Consider the following 18,099-nt stretch of genomic DNA (forward strand, 5'->3'; position numbering starts at 1 on the left):
CATGGATAGAGGATTCGTGAATTAATGAATAGCAAACAGTGAGTCAGAATAATTGGATCGTTTTCAAGTTGAGAAACCGTAACAAGTGGGATGCCAAGAGATCAGTCCTTCTGGCTTAACTATTAATGTTCTGCATGAGTGATTTGCATAAACTTGCCAACTGTTTTGTAGCCATATTTGCTGAAGAATCAAACATAGGTAAGAAAGTAAAATATAAACAGGGCATAAACAAAAGGATATGGATAGGTTGTGAGGGGCAGAAAATTGGCAATTAGAACTCAATGTAGGATAAGGTGAGGTTCTATGCTTTTGGTAGAAAGAATAAGAAAAACAAAAAATGATTTAAGTGGTGAAATATTGTGGCATAGAGGAACTTCATCGACATGAATCACAAAAGTCAGCATGTTCGTACCAAAAGTAATTAGAAAGGGAAACCGAACATTAGCCCTTTACTGCAAACGTAGGGAAATTTCATTACAGATGTACTGAAACCACAGCTATAGTAATATGTGCAGTTTTATTTACCTTTTAGGTGGACATTACATGCATTACAAGACACTTAGAGAAGGCTAACTATGTTGAAAAGAGGAGTTTATCTTATAGGGAAAGTTGGACATGTTTGACAAGTATTGGAGTTGAGAAGAATGATGGATGATTTTATTGAAACATGAAAATTTTGAGGGGGCTTAGCGGAGTTAGGTGCGAAAAAGATGTTATCTCTTGTGGAGGAAGCTAGAAATAGAAGGCATAATTTTGAAATAAGACATCTCCCAGGTAATGCTGAGACTTCGAAATTCTATTCCTCCAACAAGCAGTGGAGGCTGTGTCATTGAATATGTTTCATTTTTAATACAACACAGAAAATGCTGGAAATATTCAGCAGATTGTTTCTCTTCAAAGATGTTACTAATGTCATCAGTTCAAGCCTATGATGTTTCATCAGAACTGGGAAATGGGATTGTGTTTTGGATCCACCCATGATTACAGATATCTCCTCAGCATTTACCATTCTTCAGATTGTTCTTCTCACCTCATCCTGAGGTACATGCAAAGTGCCATTTGCCATTTGTCACTTCATATGTAATCCTGACATTTTTTGCTCTATCTCAAAATAGTTTGGTTTCGTTCTTCAATTCACCAGATCCTTTTAAGAAAAACCTTTTCAGTTTTTTTGGATGTTAAGGACCGTAAGCTCCAAAAACACATGGGTACTGCACCCCTCTATGTTTCTCTTGCCCTTCCTCATCCTCTGACCCCATTCCTTCTAATCTCACTCCTTATCATGAATGTCTCACCCTTCAAACTTCCTCTCTTTAATGCTAAATGATCTCAGTTTTATCCATTTGTATCATCAGTTTAATGAATTTTGAGTTTGGCATTATAATGAGCATTTTTTCCATCAATTTTATGCCTTTATGTGCACTTCTTTGGCTAGATGTCCTCTCCCTGCTTAATAGTCTCTTTTTACCTGTCTCCTTCCACATGACCGTCTTTCCCTGACCTCTTGCCCATCCAGTGTATTGACCTTTTCATTGAAAACTGCTAGTGTTACATCAACCATCTAAATTTCTTTTCTCCCCTCACTTGCATTAATCTATTTCTCTCTCTGAACTTGCTGCACTGTGTTCTCAGTTTATGATTGTCAAAGCTGCTAATAAGGCACAGGTCTCTGTCAGAAACATTGCTAGCTATCTTGCAGAGGCTGAATATCTACTGTCTGACATTGTCCTTCTGACACACCATTAGACATGATGTCATTGTTTTCAGAACAGTAATTGACCTAATATCCTCTGATCTTCCCTTCACAGCCTTCTACCTCATAGTCCTCCAAGTCTGAACAGTTTGCTTTTACTTCCTTCACCAAAGTCATAAACAGACTGCCCTGTTAGACTTACTTGTTTGTTGCTATCCCACCAACCTGATTTCCTTAAATCTTAATTTAATCTTTTCTCTCCTTGTCTGGCTTCTCCCTACTTTTTTTTTTACATCTTCTGACATCATTTCAGTTTCCAATTGTCATACCCTAATTACCATCTCATTTTCCCATGATATGAGTGTTCAATCTCTCTGTACTTCCGGCCCAATCTCCAGCTCCATTAGGACTATTCACAGGGTCTTGTTCCTTCCTTTGAATAGAGGTCTAGCTAGTTTCCATTTGTTCTCTCGTTGAACAGTCTGTCATTTAACTTGGTGCATTTGTTCTGTATTATTTTTACACCATGTGTCCCTGCTATTATACTGAATTAGAAAACCTCTTTAACTTTGAACTTGAGCGAATGGTGAAAATTTGAAGCAATGTTCCTTTTCCAACTCTCCAAGGGCTTTCATGAACTACTCAGTTTCTATTTCTATTCAATTGATTTTCATTATAAACCCACTGACTTTCTCAACACTTCAACTTCACTTTCTTACAACCTACACAGATAATTCCATTGCGTTCTGCCAGTTACTCTGTACCTGTTGCATCTGTTCTGATGATGCAGCTTTGTGAAACAGTGCTTTTGGGGTATCTTTTTTTTCTTCAACCAAGGATTCCCCCCACTATATCTGAAATGGCACGCAATCATGTCCACCACATTGTCTGCATTCCTGTTTTTCCCTTTCCCTCCCTTGCAGAACCACAATAGGGTTCCTTCTGTCACTATCTTCTATTCCACCAGTTCTGTATTCAACTGATACTCTAGCATGATGTCACTAACTGACACATCTCCTCCTCCTCCTCCAATCTTTGCATTCTAAAGAGACTAGTCCTTGCGTTATACTCTGGTTGACTGTCCCTTTTTTATAGACGAAAAGTGTGGCGCTGGAAAAGCACTGTAGGTCAGGTAGCATCTGAGGAGTAGGAGAATCAATGTTTTGGGCGTAGACCCTTCATCAAAAATGTGTGTGGGGGTGTAAGGGATGCTGAGGGATAAATAGGAGCATGGGGTGGGGGAAAGGTAGCTGGGAAGACTCTGTTGGATACAGTTGGGCGGGGGGTGATGGTGATAGATTGGAGGTGAGGGTGTAGTGGATACGTGGGAAGGAAGATGGACAAGTAGGACAGTTCAAGAGGACGAGTTAGAGGGTTGGACCTGGGATGAGGTGTGGGAGTGATGGAGGAGAGATGAGGAAACTAATGAAGTCGATGTTGATGCCGTGTGGTTGGAGGGCCCCAAAGCAGGAGATAAGGTGTTCTTTCTCCAGGTGTCATGTGGCTGTGGAGGAAGCCCAAGACGTGCATATCTTTGGCGGCGAGGGAGGGGGAGTTGAAGTGGTCGGCCACAGGGGAGTGGGGTTGTTTGGTGGGTGTGTCCCAGAGATGTTCCCTGAAACATTACGCGAGTTGCCGTCCTATTTCCCCAATATAGAGGAGAGCAAAGGACACAGTGGGTGAGGTGCTTGGATGTACAGAAAATCTCTGCCGGATGTCGAAGGATCCTTTGGGGCCTTGGATGGAGGTGAGGAGGGAGGTGTGGGTGCAGGTTTCACACTTCTTGTAGCAGCAAGTGAAGATGCTAGGAGTAGAGGGTGGGTTGGTGGGGGGTTTGGACCTAATGGGGGAGTCGTGAAGGAATGGTCTCTGTAGAATGTAGGTAGGGGAAGGGAGGGAAATATATCTCTGGTGGTGGTCTGTTTGTAGGTGGCGTAAAACCTGACCTTGTCATGGAAAATAAGGCAGGACAGGTGACTGAGGTGTCAGTGGGGGAGCAGTTTGGGGCCAGTGACCATAATTTATATTAGTTTCAAAATAGTGATGGGAAAGGAGAAACCAGATCTAAAACTTAAAGTTTTAAATTGGAGGAAAGCCAATTTTGATGGTATTAGGCAAGAACTGTCTAAAGTTGATTGGAGATGGATGTTCGCAGGGAAAGGGTTGACTGGAAAATGGGAAGCCTTCAAAAATGAGATAACAAGAGTTCAGAGACCGTATGTTCCTATTGGGGTGAAGGACAAGGCTGGTAGGTGTAGGCAATGCTGAATGATGAGAGAAATTGTGTTTTGGTCAAGAATAACAAGAAAGCAGATGGTTGGCATAGACAGCAGAGATTGAATGATTCTCAAGAAGAGTATAAAGGCAGTAAGAGTAGATTTAAGGGGGAAATCAGGAGGGGAAAAAGGGAACATGAGATAGCTTTGGCAAATGGGGTTAAAGAGAATCCAAATGGATTCTACAAATACATTTAAGGACAAAAGGGTAGCTAGGGAAAGAATAGGGCCTCTGAATGATCAGCAAGGCTACCTATGTGTGGAGCTGCAGGTGATGAAAGAGATAGTAAATGAGTATTTTGCATCAGCATTTACTGTGGAGGAGGCTATAGAATGTGGAGATATAAACTGCGACATCTTAAAAAATATCCATATTACAGAGGAGATGTTGAATGCCTTAAAACACATAAAAATGGATAAATCCCCAGGATCTGATCAGATGTACCCTATTCCTTTTTCGGAAACTAGAGAAATGATTGCTGGGCCCTTTACTGAGATTTGTATCATCAATAGCCATAGGTGAGGTGCCGGAAGACTAGAAGTTGGCTAACGTGGGTCGCCTATTTAAGATAGGTGGTAAGAAAAAGCCAAGGAACTGTCGGCTGGTGAGCCTGATATCGATGGTAGGCATGTTTTTGGATGGACCCATGTCCAGCAATTTGTCTTTTGAAAGTAGATTAATGCAGAATTTCTTTTTCCCCTTTTCCAAATGACTGTGTTTATATATGTTTTGGGCAGCTTCGAGGGACGATATTTACATTTTCTTACTACAGTTTGTGTGCGTTAACTAATTGTACATCTTCATTTTTATAATAAATTGTCAATTTTGTAAAAAATTGATATTTTTTTAATTATTGAAGAAAGTTGGTTGATCGATCTTTTCATTCTAAATCTAATATAAAGAAAACATATATGTCCACATCAAGATTTGGGTACTCAAATTTTGTTGTGACAGTGCAACAATGCATTCCTCACATCTTGTTTGTAACTTGTCATATGTGCATTCTAATGTGTCAGTGAGCCTTATTGCAGACCTGCATGGCATTCCATAGTGAGGAAAGAATGAAATGGCTGATTTTTGATATTTAAGCAAAAAAAATCTGCTTCACATTCCTTCTTTCCACTTTGTTCTACATGTGTGACATATACCACCCCCTAGCCAGAGAAACAATAGCCAACCTGCTGGACATACAGAACAGACAACAAGACTGGGAACCTATCAATAAAGACTGCATACTCAAATTACTGGCTCTGTGCCTCACAACACACTTCACGTTCAACAACCAAATATATAACAAATCAACGGCACACCCATGGGCTCACCAATCTCTGGACTCATAGCAGAGCGGTAATGCAAAGATTAGAACAAACAATCTTACCGCAAATTCAACCCAAACTCTGGGTCAGATATGTAGATGACACCTTTGTAATCATTAAAAACACAGAAATAGAAAACACACACCGAATCATCAACGCCACACTCACCGGAATCAGATTCTAGAGAGGAAGAAAAGGACAACCAACTCCCATTCCTGGACTTGATGGTACAGAGAACACTGAACGGAGAATTCACCACAAAGGTATACAGGAAAGCCACACACACAGACCAAGTCCTGAACTATGAAAGCAACCACCCCAACACATACAAAAGAAGTTGCATCAAGACACTGTTCAAAAGGGTCACAACACACTGCAGCACACCAGAACTGCAAAAAGAGGAAGAAGAACACCTCTACAATGTATTCGCCAAAAACGGATATCCCCGCAATTTCATCAATAGATGCCTAAGGGAAAGACAACGGAATAAGGACATGCCACAACCCAAAGGACTAGCCACGTTACCATACATCAAGAACATTTTTGAACTGACAGCCCAGACTACTACGATGACTAGGACTCATAACTGCACGCAAACCAACAGCCACTCTCAGACACCAACTCACCAGGACGAAGGACCCGATACCCAGCATGAGCAAAACCAATGTAGTGTACAAAATCCCATGCAACGACTGCACAAAACATTACATAGGACAAACAGGAAGACAGGTAATGATCCGTATCCATTCAACTATCCATGAAATGACACGACCAGCTATCCTTCGTAGCCACACACGTGGATGACGAGCAACATTAGTTCGACTGGGACAACACTACTATTATAGGACAAGCCAAACAGAACAGCCAGGGAATTTTTAGAGGCATGGCACTCATCCACAGATTCTATCAACAAACACATCGTCCTGGACCCAATATACCGGCCACTGCAGCGGACAGCTGGAACTGACAACCGGAAGCGGCAGAGACAAACCACTATAAATGCCGGAGGAAACATCACAGAAGCACTTCACAGGAGGCTCCCAAGCGCAGAGGATGTCACCTAGATTTGGGACGAAACGTCTGCAACACACATTCCCAGCTCAGCGAACAGAACCACAACGAGCACCCGAGCTACAAATCTTCTCACAAATTTTGAATATACCACCCCCGTTGCACCTCAACATATACATTGATTTAAGAAAGCAAGAGTATTGTATATCAATGTAATTTTTAATTCTTAATCATGATTTTTTTTTTGTAGCCATGTCTGAGTGATACAGTATTTTAAAATCCTCATTCTTCTCCAGAATAATGTTTCAAAATTTCTGTCACTCTTCCCTTTATCCTTTGAAGTCTTCCAATCCTAATTTTTTGTCAACCGCTCCGTAAACTGTTGTGTTGCTCAGCATTGAATGTTTTTCTTCTGATCACACTCTAGGTTGTTGGGGGAGGGAAATGAACATGGAGGAGGGTGATTATGTTTTGAAATTATTAAACTTAATGTTGAATCCTGATGGCTGCGAGGTACCCAAGTGAAAGACGAGGTGTTGTTAACTTGCTGTGACTCTCCAGCACTTACTAGTATTTGAAGAGAAAATAACACCGAATAGACTATGTCTTGGAGTGTGAGTGTGACCTCAAGGATTTCCTGCATATTAGAGTTGTGCCCAGTGCTGATTATGATACAAAGCTGAACTTGTATCTCAAGCCTATGCCCAAGAACATACCGAGAGACAATCTATCAAAGAAATTTTGCGTAGGCAACTGGCAATCTACAGCTTCAAGAGATAGAGACCAAGCAAACCTAAAGATCAGACTACAATGTTCTGACCTCATTGCTGATTCCATTCCAGAAGTCTGGGGAAACTCATCAAAATTGCGATTGGATTTACTACCAAGAAGCATGGAGACTGGTTTGTTGAAAATGACTAGGGCATTCAAGATTGCTAGCAACATCAAAGGTCAGCTCATCTGGCCCAGCTAGCCAGTTGAGACGTCAAGCATACGACATCCTTCAATGTAAAATGAGGAATATTCAAAATGACTAATTGCACATGGAATAAACTTGCGTGTACATTAGTATTGTGCAATAATGTACAATGAAGCACTAAAGTCTATGTGCCAGCATATCAAATCAACCATTCTCCCACCCTCCCCGAGAGTGCCAATGGAAAAGCACTACATGCCAACAAGGTGCCGGTCCTGGATTAGAGCTCCTCAGTGAAACTTTGAATCATTTTGCCTTTAATTCTGCTCATTTTTCTTGGATCAAAGGCATGGCCATGGGTACTTGCATGGGTCCTAGTTATGCCTGTCTGTTTGTGAGTTACTTAGAAGATTCCTACTTGGGCCCCTCTCCAGAATTCCAGTATGTCGATGAGATGATCAGGAGTCAGTTAGTGTAAGTTTTTAATTACTGTACCAGTTCAGGTTACCTTGAAGGATTTTCCTTCGCAACCTCTCTCCTTGCCTGAGTGATGACTCTTAGGTTAAACCACCTCTAGTTGTCTCTCTAATGAGACAACAGCCTGATGGTCTGATAGGATTACGATGACTTTACCTTCACCTTTAATTGGTGCTGCTTCTCACACTCATCTGAAACTGGAAAAAGTTATCAATTTTGCTTTCAGTTTCCACCCTTTCCTTCCATGTTGGCCACCAAACTCCATTACAAGGCCAACGACTCTTTCAGTTATCTTGGCTACAAATCCTCACATTCTGCTTCCTATAAGGACTCCGTTCCATTCTCACAGTTTCTCTGCCTCCTTCACATCTGTTCTGATAATGCCAACTACAGGATGGGTGTCTCAGAAATGTCTGCCTTTTACCTCCACCAAGGATTCCCCATCACTGTGATTGACAGGGCTCTCTGAAACTTTTTCCAGTTTCATATGAAAGTGGGAAGCAGCGCCAATTAAAGGTGAAGGTAAAGTCACCATAATTCTAACAGACCACCAGGCTTGCTGCCTCATTAGAGGGAGACAACTGGTGGTGGTTTAACCCGAGGGTGATCACTCAGGCAAGGGGAAAGTGTGCGAAGGAAAATCCTTCGAGATAACCTGAGCTGGTGCAGGAAATATACTTAAACTGCTGGCATCACTCTTTGTCTGACCCATCACAGTTTGTCTAACCCTTTTCTTACTCTTCAACGTTCACCCATTCCCTCACCTCCATAACAATAATAGGTGGGCCCCTGGTGTTTTCTTTTCACCCCATCAGCCTGCATTTCCAAAGGATCAGAAGCTGTCATTTCCACCATCTATATTATAAATCTAATATAAAGAAAACGTATATGTCCCTATCAAGACCTGGGTACTCTAATTTTAAATTTTGTTGTGACCCACGAAGTAGTGGGATCAGTGTGACGATGCATTCAATTTATTACAAAATGAAATCCATTCAATGAAGATGTATAATTAGTTAATGCACACAGTTTATCGTAAGGAAATGTAAATGCTGTCCCTCGAAGTAGCCCAAAACATAAATAAACATACTCATTTGGTAAAGGAAAAATGAAATTCTGCATAATGCTACATATTATCCTAATGTGATAGCAATCCACAGGGACTGCTCTCTCTGAGGCATTGGTCCATACCTGTTTCACTCCTAAGACCTCCTCATACTCCAGGCATTTTTCCATGCTGTCGTAGATGTATGGCTTGCCCTTTACCGCCACCATCCTCACTATTCTAGCTCCACTTTGCAAATGAAGCAGTGATTTACCTGCATTTCACTTAATCTAGTCTACTGTATTTGCTGCTCACAACGTAGTCTCCAGTAAAATGGGGAGGTGAAACTTAGACTGGCCCAATGCTTTCCCGAATACACATACTTTCTCTGTAAAAATGACCCCCGAGCTTCCAATTGCTTGCCACTTCAACATATTATCATGCTCCCATGTCAATGTTTCTGTTGCAGGCCTGCTGCAGTGCTACAGTGAGGCTCAATGTAAGCTGGAGAAAAAACACCACCTCCTCCACTTCTGTACCTCACAGCCTTCAGAACTCAACATGGAGTTTAATAATTTCAGAGTCCTGTTTGTTGCCCTTTCTCCATACCCGTAGGTGCTGTCTTGCACAAATTGCTCCCAGCCCAGCCAACCCATTTTCAACCATTTACACTTCTCATTAGCATACTAACGAGCATTTTTCTCTCTCTCTCGGCTTCTCATCACCAATCTCTTTATTTGCCTACCTCTCCTTTTTACCTCTCTCTTTCTCTTGGTTCCTCTTCCATGTATTCTGTTGACTCACCCCACGCCATCATTTATATAAATACCACCTTTTCCCAGTTATTTTCAGTTCTGGTGAAGAGTCACTGGACTCAAAGCTTTAACTCTGTATTTTTCTCAACAGATACTGCCAGACCTGAGTTTCTTCAGAACGTTTTGCTTCCATTTCAGATTTCCAGCATCCGCAGTTCTTTGTCTTTATTTCTATGTTTCAAATTTTTAGAACTTTTGAGAGTTGTATTTATATTTAGTCCTAGATGGGATGCAGATAGTCAATAGATTTTCAAATTCCAAATAAATGATTTTGATTCAATTTTAAAAAAAATTATCAGCAAAGTCTTTGTTCATATAAGTGAACAAATTCAAAGTTCCTATTAATCACTTCAAAAATGGTTTTAACACTGTGCTTGTTATAAGTGTTGAGATAATTTGCTGTTTATATGTTAGAAGTAAACATGGTAAATGTTATACCAGTTACGGAAAACTGCCACTTACTTTTCATGAAAGCATCCATTCAGTATTTGTATTTGTCTGGTATCTCTTACACACTTTTATTAACGCACTCATTTCTTTTCTCTTATTATGTGTATCATAAACAAATCAATTTGTAATTAATTGTTATTTTATTTATTATATAGCTTTATGCCAGCTCTTGCAGGCTTCTAAAGGCAGAGATGGCCGTGTCAGTTCAAGTACAGATGAAGGTAAAATCCCTTCTGATGGTCCTATGTCATCCCTGTGGCTCTAGTGACCTTTTGATCTTTTAACTTTCCAGATCCTTCTTTCTCACAGCAATGTTGCTTAGCAGGTGATGGAACTTCCAGATTGTATTTTAGGCTCCTTGCCTGGATACAGCTCTTGGAACAGCCTTTTTAAAAAAACTGTGGTGATTTACAAAGCTCCTCCTCCTTTTGAAAACATGCAATCTCTCTCTTTTGTGTGCTTTTCTCTTTATCTAATACAATTCCAAACCATAGCAAGCTTTGATTTTTGTGGAACAAAGACCAATTGGCAGTGCTAGTAGCTTTCTCTTGATTAATCCTGAACAATACAATAATGGCTAATGATAGTTGTTTCCAATGGAAAAAATAACCTTAACTATTGGCATTATTTGTTAACCTATTGGAATTTCAAAGGAATAACACTAAATAATTGGCTTATGTTTAGAATAGAGGCATTATCAGATTCGCAAAAAATATTATATTTAAACTAATATCACTTTTGGATTAAAAAAGTTTTCAAATTTATGCAATGATCTTTTTGAATTAAGGCAATTTAAAAATTTGAAACTGCACCATTTTTAAATTGGATTTACAAAAGTCAGCACTGCACTTTTTAAAGCTTTGTTATGCACATTTAAAGCTATATAAATTTTGATCTTAAATAATACTTTACAGCATTTGCTGTGTAAGAATCTTTGTGCATTCTTGATCACTTTTATGATGAGTACTTAATGAATCTTGTCTTTCTTTTTGTAGGGTGACTTAATCTATCTTTTCTTGGATTTTGGTCACTGCTGTACTGTTATATTTGTGTCCAGGATGGGAAAACCGTTATCATTCTGTACATTTTGTTTTGTTTTTGATTCAGGTGAAAACTATGAGCAGAGTCCATTACGAAGAACTTTTAAATCCAAAGTGTTGGCTCATTATCCAGAAAATGTGGAATGGAACCCTTTTGACCAGGATGCTGTTGGGATGGTTAGTATATACAGCATGTTCTGAGAAACTGGTCTAAATCCATAAATATATTGCTTGTTTTGCATTCTGAATCCTTGGTACACATTCATGTGTTGAGGTTCAAATCTGGGCCATACATTGAAATGAAAGCTTAAGCTTAAGGCAGATGCTTCCCCTTGTGGAGGGACAACAATTAAACAATGCCTTTTTCCCTGTTAAATGTCTGGAAGTCAATTATCCCTGTAATTAGCCAATGTGTATAGCCCAGAGGTTGCAAATTGGGAAGGGAAGATAAATTAATCTACACATCTTATTATTTAAGTCATAATCGTTATATGTAATGGACTTTGAAGATAACTAGATGTTCAAATCAAATACTTTATCACGTTAAAAACAATCAGATGCAGCAATGTGAGTAGACTTGTGTTGTGACAGGTTAGGTGGCCTGCCTCATTTGAAAATACCTTCTGAAGTTATGCTGTGTGCTCTTTGTAGGTCTATATTATATAGTGACTTATAAAAACACATTTGATTACTTCTATTGACTTGTCTATGATTAAGGTTAGATTCACTGATCTGTAGTTCCAAGGCTGTGTTTCAACTCTGGGGCACCGGCAAAGCAGTGTAATGGAACACCAAGAATGATGGTACTAGTGGTGGACTTGTAACTCAAATTTCTCTTGCTAAGCTCTATACAGGTCATTCTGGTAGAATCTGTGTTTCATCATCGCGGATTGGGTATAACGTGATTGACAAATTGTGGGTGCTGTTTGCATTATTCAAACTTTTTGCTGAACTTATATAGCGATTTTCTATAGAATGAGGTTTCAGAGGAACGCTACTGTCACGTTATAGCAGAACAACCTGTAAAAATGTCTGGAAGCCTAATGGGGGTGGGGTTCACTCAAAGATAATATAATTTAGGATTGAAAAAACAAGTTTATTGCAACTTCCAGTACTTTATTGTAAAATACACAATGGGCTTGGGGAGGTGGTGTTGGGGCGGTAATGCGGTGGGCAATCATGGGAGGGGAGTTAGAACCACAGTGAAGGAAGAATTGAAGCAGGGGACAGTCAGAGCTGTGGGAGCAGGGGAAGAAAGGAAAAGAAAACAATTGATTACAGGTGAGGAGAGAAGTTTGTATGTGGTGAAAGAGAAGATGGTATCAGAGCTGTGGTAGCGGAGGAGAGAAGGATAGAGAAGATGGAAGTGGATGGCGTGGCAAATAATGGCAGGGTAGTGAATATGGTGGAAGAGGAATTGAGGAAGGAAACATTGGAAGGATGGGGAAGCCGATAAGAGAGGGATATTAGGAGGATGGGCTAAGGGGGTGGGAAGAGAGTGACATCATAGGAGAGGCAGGAGAGTAGAGGGACAATGAGGTCATAAGGAAGATGGTGAGGGGGGAAGAGGAATGTTGGAAGATGGGCAGAGAGCAGGGAAGAGAAGGCAACAAGAGGGTGGATAAAAGAAGAGTTATGGAGGATGTAGTAAGGAGGAAGTTGATTGAAAGAGTGAGTCACAACGGAGGATGGGAAAGAGGTAATTGAACTGGAGGAGGCAAAATAGTGTCATGGCACAGGTTGAGTGGAATGCAAGAAGGAGTCAGTGAAGGAGGAGAGATGACAAAAGAGAGTCATGGAGGAGGAGAGAGAAAGAGGTATTCCATGGTGGAGTGCAAAGGGAAAAGAGGGATTCATGACAGAGGAAGAAAGGAGCAAAAAGGGAATCGTAGAGGAGTGGTTAAGACTGGGTTGCAGAGGAACAGAGGAAGTGTTCCCAGGGTGAGAGCAATATTGGTCACGGGGGTGGGGGTGGTAGGGGTGAGTAAAGGGCAGGGGAGAAGATGTCACTGAGGGCAAGGGGTGGGAACTGGCAGGAACAAAAGAGGGAATAGTGGGTGGTTGAGGAGAGGTAGACTGAGAGCAGCAGTAGTGGATGGGTAGCAGGCCACAGCGAGATTTGCTACATGGAGAAAGAGGTTCCGGTGTGCAGAGAGAGTCATGGTGGGGAAAGAGATATTCTGGGGAAATAAGTTGGGGATGGGTGTGAGTATGGTGTAGGTGCAAGTTGGGAAGCCAAGGCAGAAGTCCAGTCAGGCCAGACTGAGTTAGATTCCGAGAGTATGGTGCTGGAAATGCAAGCAGGTCAGGCAGCATCTGAGGAGCAGGAGAATCGACGTTTCGGGCATAAGCTCTTCATAGATTCTCCTGCTCCTCGGATGCTGCCTGACCTGCTGTGCTTTCCTAGCACCACACTCTCTACTCTGATCTCCAATATCTGCAGTCCTCACTTTCTCCCAGACTGAGGTAGATGTCAGGTTTGGATGAGGGAGGGTTATCTTTGGAGCAAGTCTGTGTATGTCAGGAGTGGCCACATTGTGAGAGATAGCATAAGCCTGTCATCATTTCTGGTGAAGGTCTTATACCTGAAACATTGATACTTCAGCTCCTCAGATGCTGCCTGACTTGTTGTGTTTTCCCAGCGCCACACTCTCGACAATGTGAGATATGCAAAGAGTTGGAGATGGGCCCAGTTGGGGATACAAGGGGTCAGGGTTGTGATGGGTTAGTTGAGCTGAGGCAGAATAGGGAGTTGTGTTGGGTTAAGGAGTGTGTCAGCTCACTGTAGACTGTGTTGGGAGATGGTCTGATGGGTTATAGGGAGGAGAAGAAGAGTTGAGTCTGGGAGGGGAGGAGGGAAGAGGAAGTAGTCAGGGCCTGTCCAAGTCTGAGTATAGGATTGAGGCTGAGAAGGGTGTCTAGTCAAGAATGAGGCTAAATTAGGGCATTGTCAGCTTGAAGGTGAAACTGGATCTTGGATTAAGTCTGAGGGGCAAGACATTGCCCACATGCAGAGGAATGGATTCTGTGAGTTGTGCTGTGGAAGTAAGATACAGCTCATTTGGGAACTGTGAAATGCTATATTATAAGCAAATTTACAGATGTTGATTCATGTTATATCAGACTTCAATTGAATATTAACTTGTTTACTTGTCAAGCAGTAACTAGTATTTGAAGAATGAATATATGATTTGAACAACTTTTATAATCCCTTTTTAAGGTACAACAATCATGCAGAAAATGTGGTTCAACTGTGTTTAGCAAGAGGAGTTCAAAGGAAAAGACTTGCTATGTTGCCAAAAATGTAGTAAATTTGAGGATCGTGTAGATTTTAAAATTTAACAAAGGAGAGCCAAGAAATTGAAAAGGAAAAAGAATATGAGATGTGCTGATTTGTAAATTCCCATTGTAAAATTGCCTGCCACAGATGCATCTGTCCACTGCAGTATTGATAAAAGTGACCACTGCACAGTGCTTGTGGAGATGAAATCATGTCTTCCATTGAGGATATCCTTTGTCAAAATGAGTGGCACTATCACTGTGCTAAATAGGATAAATTCGATCAGTTCTAGCAAGTCCAGAGTGGGCATCCGTGAATGGTGTAGTGGTTCTGTTCGCCGAGCTGGAAGTTTTTGTTGCAAACGTTTCGTCCCCTGGCTAGGAGACATCATCAGTGCTCAGGAGCCTCCTGCGAAGCGCTTCTTTGATGTTTCTTCCGGCATTTATAGTGGTCTGTCCTTGCCGCTTCCGGGTGTCAGTTTCAGCTGTCCGCTGTAGTGATTGGTATATTGGGTCCAGGTCAATGTGTCTGTTGATGGAGTTTGTGGATGAATGCCATGCCTCTAGGAAATCCCTGGCTGTTCTCTGTCTGGCTTGCCCTATGATAGTAGTGTTTTCCCAGTCGAATTCATGTTGCTTGTTGTCTGAGTGTGTGGCTACTAGGGATAGCTGGTCGTGTCGTTTCGTGGCTAGTTGGTGTTCTTGTATGCGGATTGTTAGCTGTCTTCCTGTTTGTCCTATATAGTGTTTTGTGCAGTCCTTGCATGGTATTTTATAAACTACATTAGTTTTGCTCATGTTGGGTATTGGCTCCTTTTGTTCTAGTAAGTTGTTGTCTGAGCGTGGCTGTTGGTTTGTGTGACGTTATGAGTCCTAGGGGTCGCAGTAGTCTGGCTGTCAGTTCTGGAACGCTCCTGATGTATGGTAGTGTGGCTAGTCCTTTTGGTTGTGGCATGTCCTCGTTCTGTGGTCTATCTCTTAGGCATCTGTTGATAAAGTTGCGCGGGTATCCGTTTTTGGCGAATACCTTGTATAGGTGTTCCTCTTCCTCTTTTCGCAGTTCTGGTGTACTGCAGTGTGTTGTAGCTCTTTTGAATAGTGTCCTGATGCAGCTTCGTTTGCGTGTGTTGGGGTGGTTACTTTCATAGTTTAGGACTTGGTCTGTGTGTGTTGTTTTCCTGTGTACCCTTGTGGTGAATTCTCCGTTCGGTGTTCTCTGTACTATCACGTCTAGGAATGGGAGTTGGCTATCCTTTTCTACTTCTCTCGTGAATCGGATGCCTGTGAGTGTGGCGTTGATGATCCGGTGTGTTTTTTCTATTTCCGTGTTTTTGATGATAACGAACGTGTCATCGACATATCTGACCCAGAGTTTGGGTTGAATTTGTGGTAGGGCTGTTTGTTCTAACCTTTGCATAACTGCCTCTGCTATGAGTCCCGAGATTGGTGATCCCCTGCGTGTTCCGTTGATTTGTTCGTATATCTGATTGTTGAATGTAAAGTGTGTAGTGAGGCACAAGTCCAGTAGTTTAAGTATGCCGTCTTTGTTGATAGGTTCCGCCTCCTGTTTTTTGTTCTGTATGTCCAGTAGGTTGGCTATTGTTTCTCTGGCTAGGGTTTTGTCAATCGAAGTGAACAGTGCTGTCATGAACAATGCAAACGAAGCTGCATCAGGACACTATTCAAAAGAGCTACAACACACTGCAGTACACCAGAACTGCGAAAAGAGGAAGAGGAACACCTATACAAGGTATTCGCCAAAAACGGATACCCGCGCAACTTTATCAACAGATGCCTAAGAGATAGACCACAGAACGAGGACATGCCACAACCAAAAGGACTAGCCACACTACCATACATCAGGAGCGTTTCAGAACTGACAGCCAGACTACTGCGACCCCTAGGACTCATAACGGCACACCAACCAACAGCCACGCTCAGACAACAACTTACTAGAACAAAGGAGCCAATACCCAACATGAGCAAAACTAATGTAGTTTATAAAATACCATGCAAGGACTGCACAAAACACTATATAGGACAAACAGGAAGACAGCTAACAATCCGCATACATGAACACCAACTAGCCACGAAACGACACGACCAGCTATCCCTAGTAGCCACACACTCAGACAACAAGCAACATGAATTCGACTGGGAAAACACTACTATCATAGGGCAAGCCAGACAGAGAACAGCCAGGGAATTCCTAGAGGCATGGCATTCATCCACAAACTCCATCAACAGACACATCGACCTGGACCCAATATACCAATCACTACAGCGGACAGCTGAAACTGACACCCGGAAGCGGCAAGGACAGACCACTATAAATGCCGGAAGAAACATCAAAGAAGCGCTTCGCAGGAGGCTCCTGAGCACTGATGATGTCTCCTAGCCAGGGGACGAAACGTTTGCAACAAAAACTTCCAGCTCGGCGAACAGAACCACTACAACAAGCACCCGAGCTACAAATCTTCGCACAAACTTTGAATCCATGAATGGCTTTGACCATCAACAGCAACCAAATTATACTCCCAATACAATCTGCCCCATCTTACCACCTTCATGATAGAGGATTAACCTTGGTTCAATGCAGGGTACAAGAGGGTAGCAGCACCAGGGTATATTTATGTATCAGTCTGGTAAACCTACAGGACTAATTGTGTGCCAAAAAGCAAATAATGACAGATGGAGCTAAGCAATACCACAAGCAATGGATCAGATCTAAGCTCTGCAGTCCTGTCACATTCGTTGTAAATGATGGTGGACAATTGAACAGCTCACCGGAGCAGGAGGGAGTACAAACATCCTATCTTCGATAATGGGGGAGCTCAGCACAACAGTGCAAAACATCAGGCTGAAGCATTTGCACAATTTTCAGCCAGATGTTTTAAGTGGATGATCCCAGCCTCCTCCCAAGGTCCCCAGCTTCACAGATGTCATTTTTCAGGCCAATTCAATTCACTCCACCTGATATCAATAAATGATTGGAGGCACTGGGTACTGTAAAGTCTATGGATCCAGATAACATTCCAGCAAAAGTACTAAAGTCTTGAACAAAGCGTGCCCTTAGCTAAGCTGTTCCAGCACAGCTGCAACACTGGCATGTACCTGACATTCTGCCAAATTAGTCCTGTGCATAAAATTCCAACCTTGTCTACTTTCAATCATTAGTAAAATGATGGAAACTACATTTTTTTTTTGTCTTGCCTCTAAAGACCATGTGCCGTAGCAACTTCTGAAAGTGGAACTAAATGCTGATAGCATAGCCCAGATTGGTCACACTGCTTAGAATGAACGTTGGATGGAGGGTGTCATCAACAGTGCTGCCATGTAGTATTAGCTGAGCAATAAACTACTTACTGACATTCAGTTTGGTTTCCACCAGAGCCATTCAGCTTCTAAACTCATTATAATAAAATAAAATTGTGAAATGCAAACCGCATTTTCTTATTTTCTATTATTAATTCCCCAGACTCTTTTAGCAGACCAATGATCAGTTTGCTTTTTCCCTACTTAAATATATGTAGAAACTATCACTATGTATTTTTATATTTTAGGTAGCTTTCTCTCAGTCTAATTTCTCTGTTTGTTATCATTCTTCATTTATTTTATGAATAGTGGGTTCAGTTTTCTTTCTTGTTTCTAGTCTCATGGAATTGAATGCTTTTATTCAATTTGTAATTATCTTTTGCAGATTGTATCAAGTTGGGTGGGAGGGTGAACTGTGACAAGGATGCAGAGATCCTTCAAGATCTGTACAGGTTGGGTGAGTGG

The 18,099-nt window shown here is 41.6% G+C and overlaps 1 protein-coding gene across 3 annotated transcripts in view; it reads left to right on the forward strand.

Annotated features, from left to right (window-relative positions):
• Window positions 1-18,099, forward strand: part of dennd5a (DENN/MADD domain containing 5A) — a 268,461-nt gene that overhangs the window by 38,534 nt on the left and 211,828 nt on the right. For 2 of the 3 annotated variants that reach the window (XM_060838913.1, XM_060838915.1), the window contains exons 2-3: window positions 10,156-10,221; window positions 11,108-11,217. In XM_060838913.1, coding sequence (XP_060694896.1) covers window positions 10,156-10,221; window positions 11,108-11,217 — 176 coding nt within the window. The remainder of the gene's footprint in view (window positions 1-10,155; window positions 10,222-11,107; window positions 11,218-18,099) is intronic. The other variant, XM_060838914.1, reaches the window with a different exon arrangement.

The sequence above is a fragment of the Hemiscyllium ocellatum genome, chromosome 18 (genome assembly GCF_020745735.1).
Source record: "Hemiscyllium ocellatum isolate sHemOce1 chromosome 18, sHemOce1.pat.X.cur, whole genome shotgun sequence".
NCBI lineage: Eukaryota > Metazoa > Chordata > Chondrichthyes > Orectolobiformes > Hemiscylliidae > Hemiscyllium > Hemiscyllium ocellatum.